We start from the raw sequence: 10,766 nt of genomic DNA, 5'->3' as shown, positions 1-10,766 counted from the left end.
ATGAATTAAAAACCCTGATTGGTCAGTTAAGAGTTAAGGAAAGTGGATTTTGAAGAAACGAAGAGGTACGCACAATTCCAATCCAATCCTCATCCTCATCACATCACTCCTCTTGCTTTCCCCGCCAACTTCACTCTCCCACTAACTCCATCTCTCCACTGGTACGTTGCTATCAACCCTAATTTCTCATCCCTTTTCCCTTCAGATTATCGTTTCATTTTTTCCCATTTAGTTTCTCATTCTGATTATATTAATTTAGGTTAGCTTTTTGGATCTCGTGTTCATACATTTTGATAATTCATGTTTCTAGTTTCTGAATTGTGTTGCAGGCGGTGAAATACGCATGTAGTTGCACAAGTTTTTATCAATGGCGGAATGTGTAACTTCCCCATTCTGTGTTAAGCTGCATATGCAGCAGAAAAGGCCTTTTACACATTCACCCTTCCCTCACCAAACTACCAATTTCAAGACTATTCGAAGGTTTCACCATCATTATTGATTAGTCAATTTTTTATTTTTATTTTTTTATTTTTTATTTTTTATTATTATTATTAGATTAGATTACATTGATATCTGCTATGAAGCACTGATGCGGACTCTAGACATGACACTGACACTGGTAGATTTTTACATGCTATGAAGCACTGAAGCAGACACTAGACAGACACTCACACGTCAACACCCGTAGATTTTTATAAAATGAATTAATTGAATGTAATCACGTACGTTAGTGTAATACATTGGACACACCTTCTATCGGAAGTGTCAGTAATACATTGATATCTGATGTCAAACTTAACACGCTTTTGCCTTCAATTTAGATGTTGAAATTAACTAATCTAGTAGATGAAATGAAAGTTCTCGTTTGAAAAATATTTGATATTTCATCGTAACACTGTATGTTAATGTATGATAAGATATTAAAATTATAAGTAAATGTGTATTTTTTTAGCAATATTGTCAATTGCAGACCGCGGAAAATAACATTTGTTCAAATTCCGCTACACAACAGCACTATTGCGCTGTTAATTTTGCGTTATAGTGCTGCTATTTTTTTTTTTTTTTTTGGTGGTGGCCGGGGTTTGAACCCCGGAACTTTCATATAGTATTCATTGTCCCTACCAACTGAGCTAAGCTCACGAGACAGCGCTGCTATTTAACAACACTGATTATTAGTTATTAAATTACGACTGTATAAATTATTTAGAATGTTGGATACAAGATCTTCGAATTCAACACTGTATATATCATGGATTTATTTATCATTGATCAGTTAACAAAGCAACATAAATGAAGAGAAAAAAAGATTGAGAGTGGAAGATGCAAAGTGTTTAACTGGTTGATAAATAAATAAACCATTATATGTTGTTGTTAACTTGGTAATTCTTGGCTATTTAAAAGTGAAGGCTGAAAATTGGAATCTGCTTACTTATTACTATTAGCATATTTATATTGCATATTATCGTATTTTAGTAAATCAAGATTTCATGTTTGTGTTGTTAAATAGCTGTCATAGCGGCGCTATAGCACTATTGCATTATGGAATTTGAACAAACCACTACTGTCCTGTGATAATATTTAGTACAAAATATTGTGAAATAGCGGATATAACGGCATTATAACACAGTTGCATAGTGGAATTTGAACAATCCGCTATTTTCCACGATCCACAATCAACAACGAACTGTTTATTGCCATTACTGGGATTTTAAGAGTATATTCAATATTGATTATTCTGCTACTTCACCCTGTTTTCTCAATACATAGTTTTGATAGGTAGTAAGTATGGCTTTCCTGTTTCTGTACAACCAGTGGAATCTTTGTTGCTTCTCTTGCCTGGTATCATGAATTTGGTTGTCTGACTCTGACCTTTCAATATTTTCCTTTTGCTGCAGAAAGTATTTCAGAAATGAATGTGAATTTTTTCATTTCCTTACACTGCAAAAATTCAAGCCGAGTGTATTTGGGGTTGCAGATTTAAAAATTACTCACCGTCTTCGGGCATTCCCTTTAAATTGCATTGGCATAGGAGCTTTGGTTGACTCTGATGGTGGAACAGCATCTAATTTGGTGCCAGTTGCTAATCAGGTTCTTTTGATGGGAAGTATATTGCTCACTTATATGGCTGGAGTAATTCCTGTTGACAAATCTTATACCCGTGATCAAAAGAACAATTCTGTAAAAAATGCATTACGTGACAGCTCAGACATTTCTGGTAGGTAAGGGTAAGAAAGTCAAAGATATCATGGTTGAATTGTTTTTATTTTTGACATATGATGGTTACGTCTCTAATTGCTTGATAACTTTTGTCTCTTTTGCAGTGCAGTGCAGCAAAAGGATCAAGTTGAGTCAAATTATGTATTAGATGTGGTGAGAGAAAAACTTTTGAATTCTCTAAATGCATTAGAGAAAGAGGCTTATGCGGGGGACATCATCCTTCAATCTGCAAAAAGACCCTTGAGTTTAAAAGCTGTTGCCGAGGGTCCAAAGTTAAGGTTACTTTGGGCTGCTTTTCTACAAGTTGAGGAAGAGGTAGGGATTGTAATTTGTTTTTTCATTGTTTTTCATCTGCACATGTTATGTTATTTTGGTATGATTTGGAATTTTGACAAGTTGTAACTTGGAATGCAATAAATGTTTCAAATGACTTCTGGTTTGTTATGTCTTAGATATCATATCTTGAGCGAAAACTTAAGATTGTGATAGTCTGAAGTGGGATATATGTCTCTTTACAAAATTTATTCAAAACAAATCTTAAAGAATACTATCTTACTTTCTTTTTGTAATATCCCAGACACTCATTTACTGCATTAGTTTCTTCCTTCTAGAATACCAATGGATCAGCAATTTTGAATTTAACTACTATACTTTGAAATTAATATATTTTCTTGAATTTAACTACTCGATTCTCTGTACATTTCATTGCCTTTTTCATAATTCATTTCCAAACTAAAATATGCATGCCATTGCAAATGTGATTAAGTTGGTGTAAGCTATTTTTACAATTATTCTGTACTGTATTTAATTAAGTTTTTTAAAGGTTAATAATATGTCAAGCGTTTCGAGTTCTGTTGGTATGGATGATCCAGTCAAAGTTTTTTCTGAAGTAATACAAAGATCATGTCATTCTATCTGTGCTACATGGCTGGAGAAGGAGTTTTTCCTTGTAAAAGGCAACACTCACCAGGTAATTTTAGAAAGTACATTTATCAATAAATGTTTGGCCTTTCTACCAGTACCATTAGGTACATTTGAGTAAATTACTGATCTAGGTTGGATAGATTTGTGTACAATAAATTTCTAAGAACCAGAGGGGTAACCTTGGCGCAACTGGTAAAGTTGTTGTCATGTAACTGAAAGGTCACGGGTTCAAGTCCTGGAAACAGCCTCTTGTGTAAAACAGGGTAAGGCTGCGTACAATACACCAAATGGTGGGACCCCTTCCCGGACCCTGCATATGCGGGAGCTCTAGTGCACCGGGTTGCCCTTTTAAATTTCTAAGAACCAGGGTATGCGTATGGGATGATATCTCATTTATATAAAACTTGTAAATTTCAAGTTATTAAATCATGAGATAGACCATTTTCATAATACTCTGATATCAGGTTTTCAAGAAAATTCCATGAGATGTATCAAGTTAGCTTGTTTGGGTTCTCAAAAGTGGCGAATTCACTTTGAAGAAAAAATTATGGACTTAAAAAAAAAAATTATGGAATTTTACTAAAAATGGGCTACCTTATAAATCTCCTGCTGTGATGTGATCTAGTAGAAGGTCAAACTCATTATAGGTCTATTATAAGCAGTCCCTTGCCATTCATTTGTGAGGGGTTGATTTCTAAAGTTATAACATTGATTGCAAAATCTACTGGATATGAGATAACTTAAATTATAGGTTTAATACATGCTTTGGTCCCTTAACTTATTTTTGGATTTCAATTTGGTCCCCTAACTTTAAATTGTCTCAATTTGGTCCCCTAAGTATACCTCCGTTTACCCAAGTGGTCCTTTATGTTAGTATTTTTCAAAAAACGTTAACTTTGTCCCTGTAGCCAACATGGACAAAGTTAACGTTTTTTTGACAAAAACTAATAGAAAGGACCAGTTGGATAAACTGAGGTATACTTAGGGGACCAAATTGAGACAATTTAAAGTTAGGGGACCAAATTGAAATTCAAAAATAAGTTAAGGGACCAAAGCATGTATTAAGCCTAAATTATATAATAAATGTTACTATGATTTCAGTTTCTTGACTTTCCAAACAAATACTCCCTATCCCCTGTCTCATATTACTTGTCATTTAAGGTAATACACACATTAAGAAAATCATTTATTGTACTAATTGCGACGATAAAATATGTTCTCTTGACTAAAATGCTTTATTGTTGTTGTTAGATACTTGGATTGATACGAAGGATTAATTATAGTCTTGTAGGCGGATATATCAATAAATAAGGGTATTAGTGAAAAAAATAAACTATTGTTATAAAGTGACTAAGAATTTGAGACAAAAGAACATTCTAAAATTGATATATATGAGACAACATATTATAAATTTGTACTTTTCTCTGTAAAATCTTAAGGAGCATCTTGACTTTGGAAGAGCTAAGTTCCAAAAAAGCAAAGATGCCTAAATAGGAGCCAACAGGCTCTCTCATTTAGCAGCAAAACAAACAATGTAGCAAAACTTTGTGTTTTTTTATGGATTGCAGTGCCTTTGAGTAGTGTAGGCTCATTAGAATTCTTGACTGCCATTGATAAAGAAAATTGAAAAGAAAACTATTGAGTACATATCCAATAATCCACATGTTTTATTAAATTATCTGATTTTAGTTCTTTGACATTGTTCTTAGGAATTTGTTTCTATGATGCTTGAAGGAGTGAAAGGGGATAATGTTATTGTACAGAACATTACAAGGTCTGGCAAGAAAGATCTGTATTCAGAATTACTTTGGTATCTTACTTATGGTTTGGTCAGGTAATTTTTTTCACTTACACTTTTTATTTTTACTTTTTCTGGTTCCATTTAATGTAACGTTATTTAACTAAGCATGAATATTTCAAACAATGTGAGAATACTTGTGTAACATTCATACTGACTGTCCTTTGGTATTTAGATATTTTTTCATTATCTTTAAATTCTACGCATCTTTTCTCGGGTATTTGGTCTACGGCTGAATGCTTTTAAACAAAAGTAAAACAGTAGCTCGTTTTGTTGAGTTACTAGTGGGCGCAAAACTTGTAGGTTAGTTTTCTGACAAGCAAACCATTCCTTTTGTCATGAGGGATATGTCTTAAACCTTTCCATTTTTTCTCGTTGGAAACATAACCAAAATAAAAAGACTTTTGTTATCTTTCCTTGTACTGAAAATATGTTTTGTTGGCCAAAAAATAAGGAAGAGTGCTATTTATTAGCAGGAATATCCCATATATGAACCGCTCCATAGTTTCTGAAAGCATGGGTTTACAGTCACGTTGTTGCCTAGCTTACAAAGGCAAACACGTCTTGGATTAATAATATCTGTCTACATTGGAGTAGTTAGCCCTTTTATTTGTTTTTAGCCTATTATTGAGTCAAAATGCCATCTCATATTTTTCTTTTGATCTACTATAACTTATAAATTCATTTTTCAATACAGTCTTTTGATTTAGGACACTCACCAGTCATCATTATTTTGTCAGGGATGATTGCTGTTATGATTCCCGTATATTTGCTACCCATGGTGTTTCCATTTTAGAAGATTTAGTTATGGCTCTGGCAGATGGGGTTGCAAGCCTCTATCTGGAGTTTATTTCTGTTGATAGTGATGTGTCAAGTAAAACAAATAGCTTGGAGGTGTCATTCTGTGCTTTGTCCACCAGAGAACTCCAAAAATTACGTAATGAGGTACAAATTTCATGCTTATGGATCTTGATTATGTTGTTTACACATATTGGTCTTTTTTACTCTGTCTTGGAGCTGTGAGAACTGAATGTGATTCTTTTTAGTGAACATTTCTATGGCGGTTCTTCAAAGTGACATTCTTCTCTACAAAATATAATTATTAACTCTAAAAAATCCATTCTTGACATCTAATTTTAAAAAATTCATTATTTAAGCCCATAAAAGGCCATCCTCAATCAGCATACCTTGTTCTCTCCATTGGTGTCCTGTTGGAATCTCCATGCACCTCCTCGAGGTCTCTATGCAAGAATGCATTTTTAACATGTAATTGTTTACTCCCACCAAAAGTGAGATGCCAAGGATAAAACAATTTTGACAGCATTTATGTTTGCAAATGAGGCAAATGCCTCCTCATTGTCGAACACATACGTCTGATTGTCTGGGTATATTTCTTTGCAATTGGCCTTGCCTTATAATTGATTCAGGTACCATCAAATCGATATTTCACTCTATATATCCACTCGCAACCAACGATTATCTTGTATTTCAACTTATCAACATTCTCCCAGGTCTTATTTCTTTCCAATACATTTATCTCTTATTCCCGACTCAAACCCAATTTTCGTCCATTGATGCTACTCGTATTGATTTAGGGATTCCAACTAATTAATGGCTGTAATAAAATATTGGTGCCACATGGAAGCTGTTTAGTTGACACAATTGAGATTTAGAATAATTGGGCACGTTTACATTTTGCTTTTATAAGGTAATTGGTGGGTCATAGGAAATAGGATCAGAATTTTGGAACAAATATTTGGAAGATAAGAACTCTGAAACCCCATTTTGTTGTGGGGAATTAACACACTTTAGTTCTTGACTAACACCATTTTCTTCGAGATATTGGGAAAGATTTTGATCTACGTACACTTTGCCTTTATTAGAACATAGCCTTTCAATAGATTTTACGAATTGAAACCATATTTCATGTTTTTTGAGAAAAAGTCATGTGATACTAGTAGAATTATGAATAAAGGCTAGAAACCACTTAGCACCATATATTTGAATTAGAGTCAATACCTTTATCTTTACTGGGAAAAAAAGATTCAGGATGGTGTTTTGCTAATTGAAAAACATCACAATGGAAATACTCAATTAATTCTTTTGTGAACAAATGAGGAAACAAAGGCTCAAGAATACTGAGTAAAAGATGACCAAGACACCTATGACGAAGCCATATTCGAGACACCATTAAGGAATAGACTCTAAACTTGTCCAATAACAAGAAATGAACACTTTTTTTGGCTGAAGCAGACCTTTGACGTGGTTGAGTTTCTTATGCCCTTCAAGAGTGGTATGAACCGGTCAACTATAGGTAGTTTCACCCACCAAGGTAGTTTTAGCCATGCAACAACACAATGAGATTGGGACAGAGAGACTGAGGGAAGCTGGTTTTTCTTCAGACTTGGTGAAAATTCACAATCTTTCTTGGAGAGTTGCACGGAATAGAAACTTTGTCTTGAGGAGTTAGGGCTTTCTAAGTGCACGAGTCCTATATGGCAACACGTGGAAGTACCATCTTTATTTAGCCCCGCTGGGGTTGATCGGTGTTAAGGATGTGCTTCGTTTGGTGGGTCTCTGATCAAATTGATGGTGGAAGGCGATGCGACCCACAATGTTCTGCATTGCTAAGGGCACCCTTAAGGTGCCAATAGCTGCAATGAAGGAAGTGAAAAAGGGTCCGCTGTTTCACAGTGAAGTCCGCTAAGTTTCTTTCTCCACAACAAAGGTAATTGGGGTTTTTCTGCAATGAAAGTGGCAAGTGTTTTTGGAGCAGACGCAGAGTCTTCCAAGACGGGGAGCTCCGGCACCAACTTTCTTATAGGCTAGTGAAGGTATTGTAATTAATGAGATACAAGAGAATAAAAACTGTACATAATCAGTTTCCAGTTACAATAAAGGAGAAATAGAATATCTCAATTATTCCAACCTTGTCTTTAAATTCTGTGTCAGGTAAATTGAGAGTATTTTGGGTTCTATTTTGGCACCCCAGGAAAGGAGACGGTCAAATGCAAATTATTATTATTTTTATTTTTTATATACACTTAATCAGATGTACATTGTTAAATTTTTTTTCCACTATTTAAAATTTGGATAAAATTTTGCCGAGACTTTCATCTATACTTTCCTTTCAGGTGGCTTTGAACCAGTGGTTGTACCACAACATGGACACAGTTGTGTCAATGTATGAGGATCGCTTTGACTTGTGTACACTTGAGAGCCAACCCATTGATTTACCGGACAGCAGTCAGACTGACAAACAAAGTTGGTGGAAGAATCTTACCCAGCAACGTTCAAAAACCATGTCACATGAGTTATATTGTATTGCGATAAACCATTTCTCAATGCCCATAAAACGGACAAAGGAATTAAGAGCCCTTACAGGATGGTATGTTCTCTTTGCCCTATCTATTTAGGCATAATTAAGTCTGGTCCCTGCATTTTATGTTTTGTTCATTTGGTCATTGCTTGTCTATTTTTTCTAGAGTTCCTTACTTTTCCATCCTGTTCTTGATGCAATCTTCTATGAAAATATGCTTTACTAATATTTGATCTAATCTTCTATTAGTGGAAGAGAGCTATTTTTCAGCAACAAAAAATTATTCACTTTTATTACAGTGGTTTAAGCATTAGATCTCCATGCACCTTTACTCGCTCACTTTAAAGGCAAACCAACTTTTGAAGAGTTTTTCCCTCGATAAATCTAATTGCTGTTAGTGCTAATGTATTGCAGGAGGTATTACTTCAGCCTTCTTCTTGAGCTATCTGACATCACCATGCCGATTGTTAGAACAGTTATTAATAAAGCAAGTGAAGCTATCTCATTCTTTTTGGTTAGCTTGATTGGCAGGTCTTTAGGACTCATTTATACAGGCATTAGGCAGTCCCTCAAATGGAAGTGAGCTTAGTACAGTTTTTTGCAGTACAGTTGTTTCCCCCCTCATTTATGTCACAATTCTAGTTTAGATTAAATCAAATTCGAAATATAGCATTGCTTTCAGTTGGTCGTTTGAGGCTTTTCACTGTTTATTACATATACATGAAAACAATTGCTGTTCTGACATTCAATGTATCTTAGAAACACAAGTAAATGACCAAACAACCCAGCGGCAGTTAACTACCGCTGGGGGTATTTTAGTATTTTACTTGTGTTTTTAGGAAGTATTGAAGTCAGAAAAGCAATTGTCATACATGAAAAGCACATCCATATTGATATTGAGATCAAGCCAATTTTAGCTTCGAAATTAGTATTACTTGATTTGGATTCATTCAACACTTGAGTAAAATTGCAAAGAGCAACATCTTCAAATTGCAATATGTAGTAATTTTTTCTCACTTTCGAATACAGTTTTTTATTTCATAAATTTTCAGTCTCACTGATAAAAAGTGGATTTGGTTGTGATGACATGTTATGTCGAGTCTCGCTAGTGTATGTGTTACTAATTCAATTGCAAAATAAAAAATACAAAATTTTATTTCGTAAATTTTTAGAGTCTCAAATCTCAATAATAGTGGGTCCAAACTATATACAATCCAACATACTTTTCTATTGGTTGAAATTTATTTGCCTTTCATCAAGTTATATGGATCTATAAGAATATCAATCAATAGAAGTTGTGTTGAAATGTGTGTTAGAGAGTTTGTTGCTAACACTCCTTTTACGTGGAATTCATTGAGCATGTAAGAGATTTAAATTCACAGTTTGCAACTAATCTAGCGAATTCCTTCATAACTCAAGTAAATATAGGGTAAAACTTTCTCCATACCAACATAAGTTAAGGTGTACTGTGTACACATATAAAAAAATAGTAGTAATTTTGTATTGTTGGAAAGTACACTTCTGAACAACTTATGCCGTTTCCAAACACTTTTAGGAACGAGGGAGATTTTATAGTAAATAAAGGGCTGAAAATGAGATCCCATATGGTTACTACTAATACCATATGGGATCTCGTAAGGAAGTTAAATCTGAACTCGTGGGAGATGAAGTTTTCAAATGTAGGTCCTTCTACTACATTTGAAATTTTCAAAAAGAAGACACATTTGGGAGAAGATTGTTGGCATTGTCACTTAAGCAAGATGTAATATGTAGTCAACACAAACACCGATTTGTGTATCTTGTTGAATGTGCTCCTAAGTTAATCAAAGCTAGAGCATCCAACAATTAACAAGCAAGATATGTTCCCCTAAAAGACAAATTAAAAAAAAATAAAGATATGTTATTAGAGACAGGATCCGTAATATATCATCAAATGATTAAATATAATGTACGGTTGAGATTTGATGTTAACGAATCCGTTGATATTTGGTATTAATGGATCCTGACTCATATATATATATATATATATATATATGTTTAGGGAAATGCTAAGTTTCAACAATGTAATGTCCTTTGTCAAACAATTAGGATAAAGTTTCCATATAGTATGTCACGTATCCGTGCATTAAAAGATAAATATGAAATAAAGAACAAATTAATGGACTACATTCCCTCAAAAAAAAAAAAAATTAATGGACTACATTGCATTTTTTTAAATTAAAAAACTAATTTTAAATAACAAATAGGGCACCAAATGAATTGTTGTATTTTGAGAGAACAAAACATCTTTATGCCAAATTTAAACAAATGGACTTGATTCAGTGTCACAACTCACAAATAATCGGTAAATACTATTTGTACACTTAATATATAGGATTTTGTTAACTAGTGCACTAACTAAGAAATATTTAAATAGCTCTCGTGAGCTTAACTCAGTTGGTATGGATAATGCATAATATATATAAGGTTTGAGGTTTAAACTCTGACCACCACCAAAAAAAGAAATCT

At 33.9% G+C, this 10,766-nt stretch overlaps 1 protein-coding gene across 2 annotated transcripts; it reads left to right on the top strand.

Moving 5' to 3' along the window:
- On the top strand, window positions 1–9,303 carry LOC11424135 (uncharacterized). 2 transcript variants are annotated; one of them, XM_003622907.4, is made up of 9 exons: window positions 1–161; window positions 330–480; window positions 1,896–2,215; window positions 2,327–2,532; window positions 3,041–3,187; window positions 4,851–4,975; window positions 5,680–5,884; window positions 8,074–8,327; window positions 8,673–9,303. In XM_003622907.4, the coding sequence occupies exons 2-9, from the start codon at window positions 368–370 to the stop codon at window positions 8,839–8,841; spliced, it is 1,539 nt and encodes a 512-aa protein (XP_003622955.2). In that variant the 5' UTR covers window positions 1–161; window positions 330–367; the 3' UTR covers window positions 8,842–9,303. The 2 variants fall into 2 exon arrangements, with proteins under 2 accessions (XP_003622955.2, XP_003622954.1); XM_003622906.4 differs by having other exon boundaries at window positions 1,896–2,219; window positions 2,322–2,532.
- Window positions 9,304–10,766: the final 1,463 nt, after the last annotated feature.

This window comes from Medicago truncatula, chromosome 7 (genome assembly GCF_003473485.1).
Source record: "Medicago truncatula cultivar Jemalong A17 chromosome 7, MtrunA17r5.0-ANR, whole genome shotgun sequence".
NCBI lineage: Eukaryota > Viridiplantae > Streptophyta > Magnoliopsida > Fabales > Fabaceae > Medicago > Medicago truncatula.
Note: the sequence above shows the minus strand (reverse complement) of the source record. Positions and strands in the feature narration are given on the sequence as shown.

Excerpts from the sequence above, each read along its gene's own strand:
- LOC11424135 (XM_003622906.4), top strand. The coding sequence starts at position 368 with ATGGCGGAATGTGTAACTTCCCCATTCTGTGTTAAGCTGCATATGCAG. Across the intron at positions 2,220-2,321 it reads AGCTCAGACATTTCTGGTAG|TGCAGTGCAGCAAAAGGATC; the intron begins GTAAGGGTAAGA and ends TCTCTTTTGCAG. Across the intron at positions 2,533-3,040 it reads TTCTACAAGTTGAGGAAGAG|GTTAATAATATGTCAAGCGT; the intron begins GTAGGGATTGTA and ends AGTTTTTTAAAG.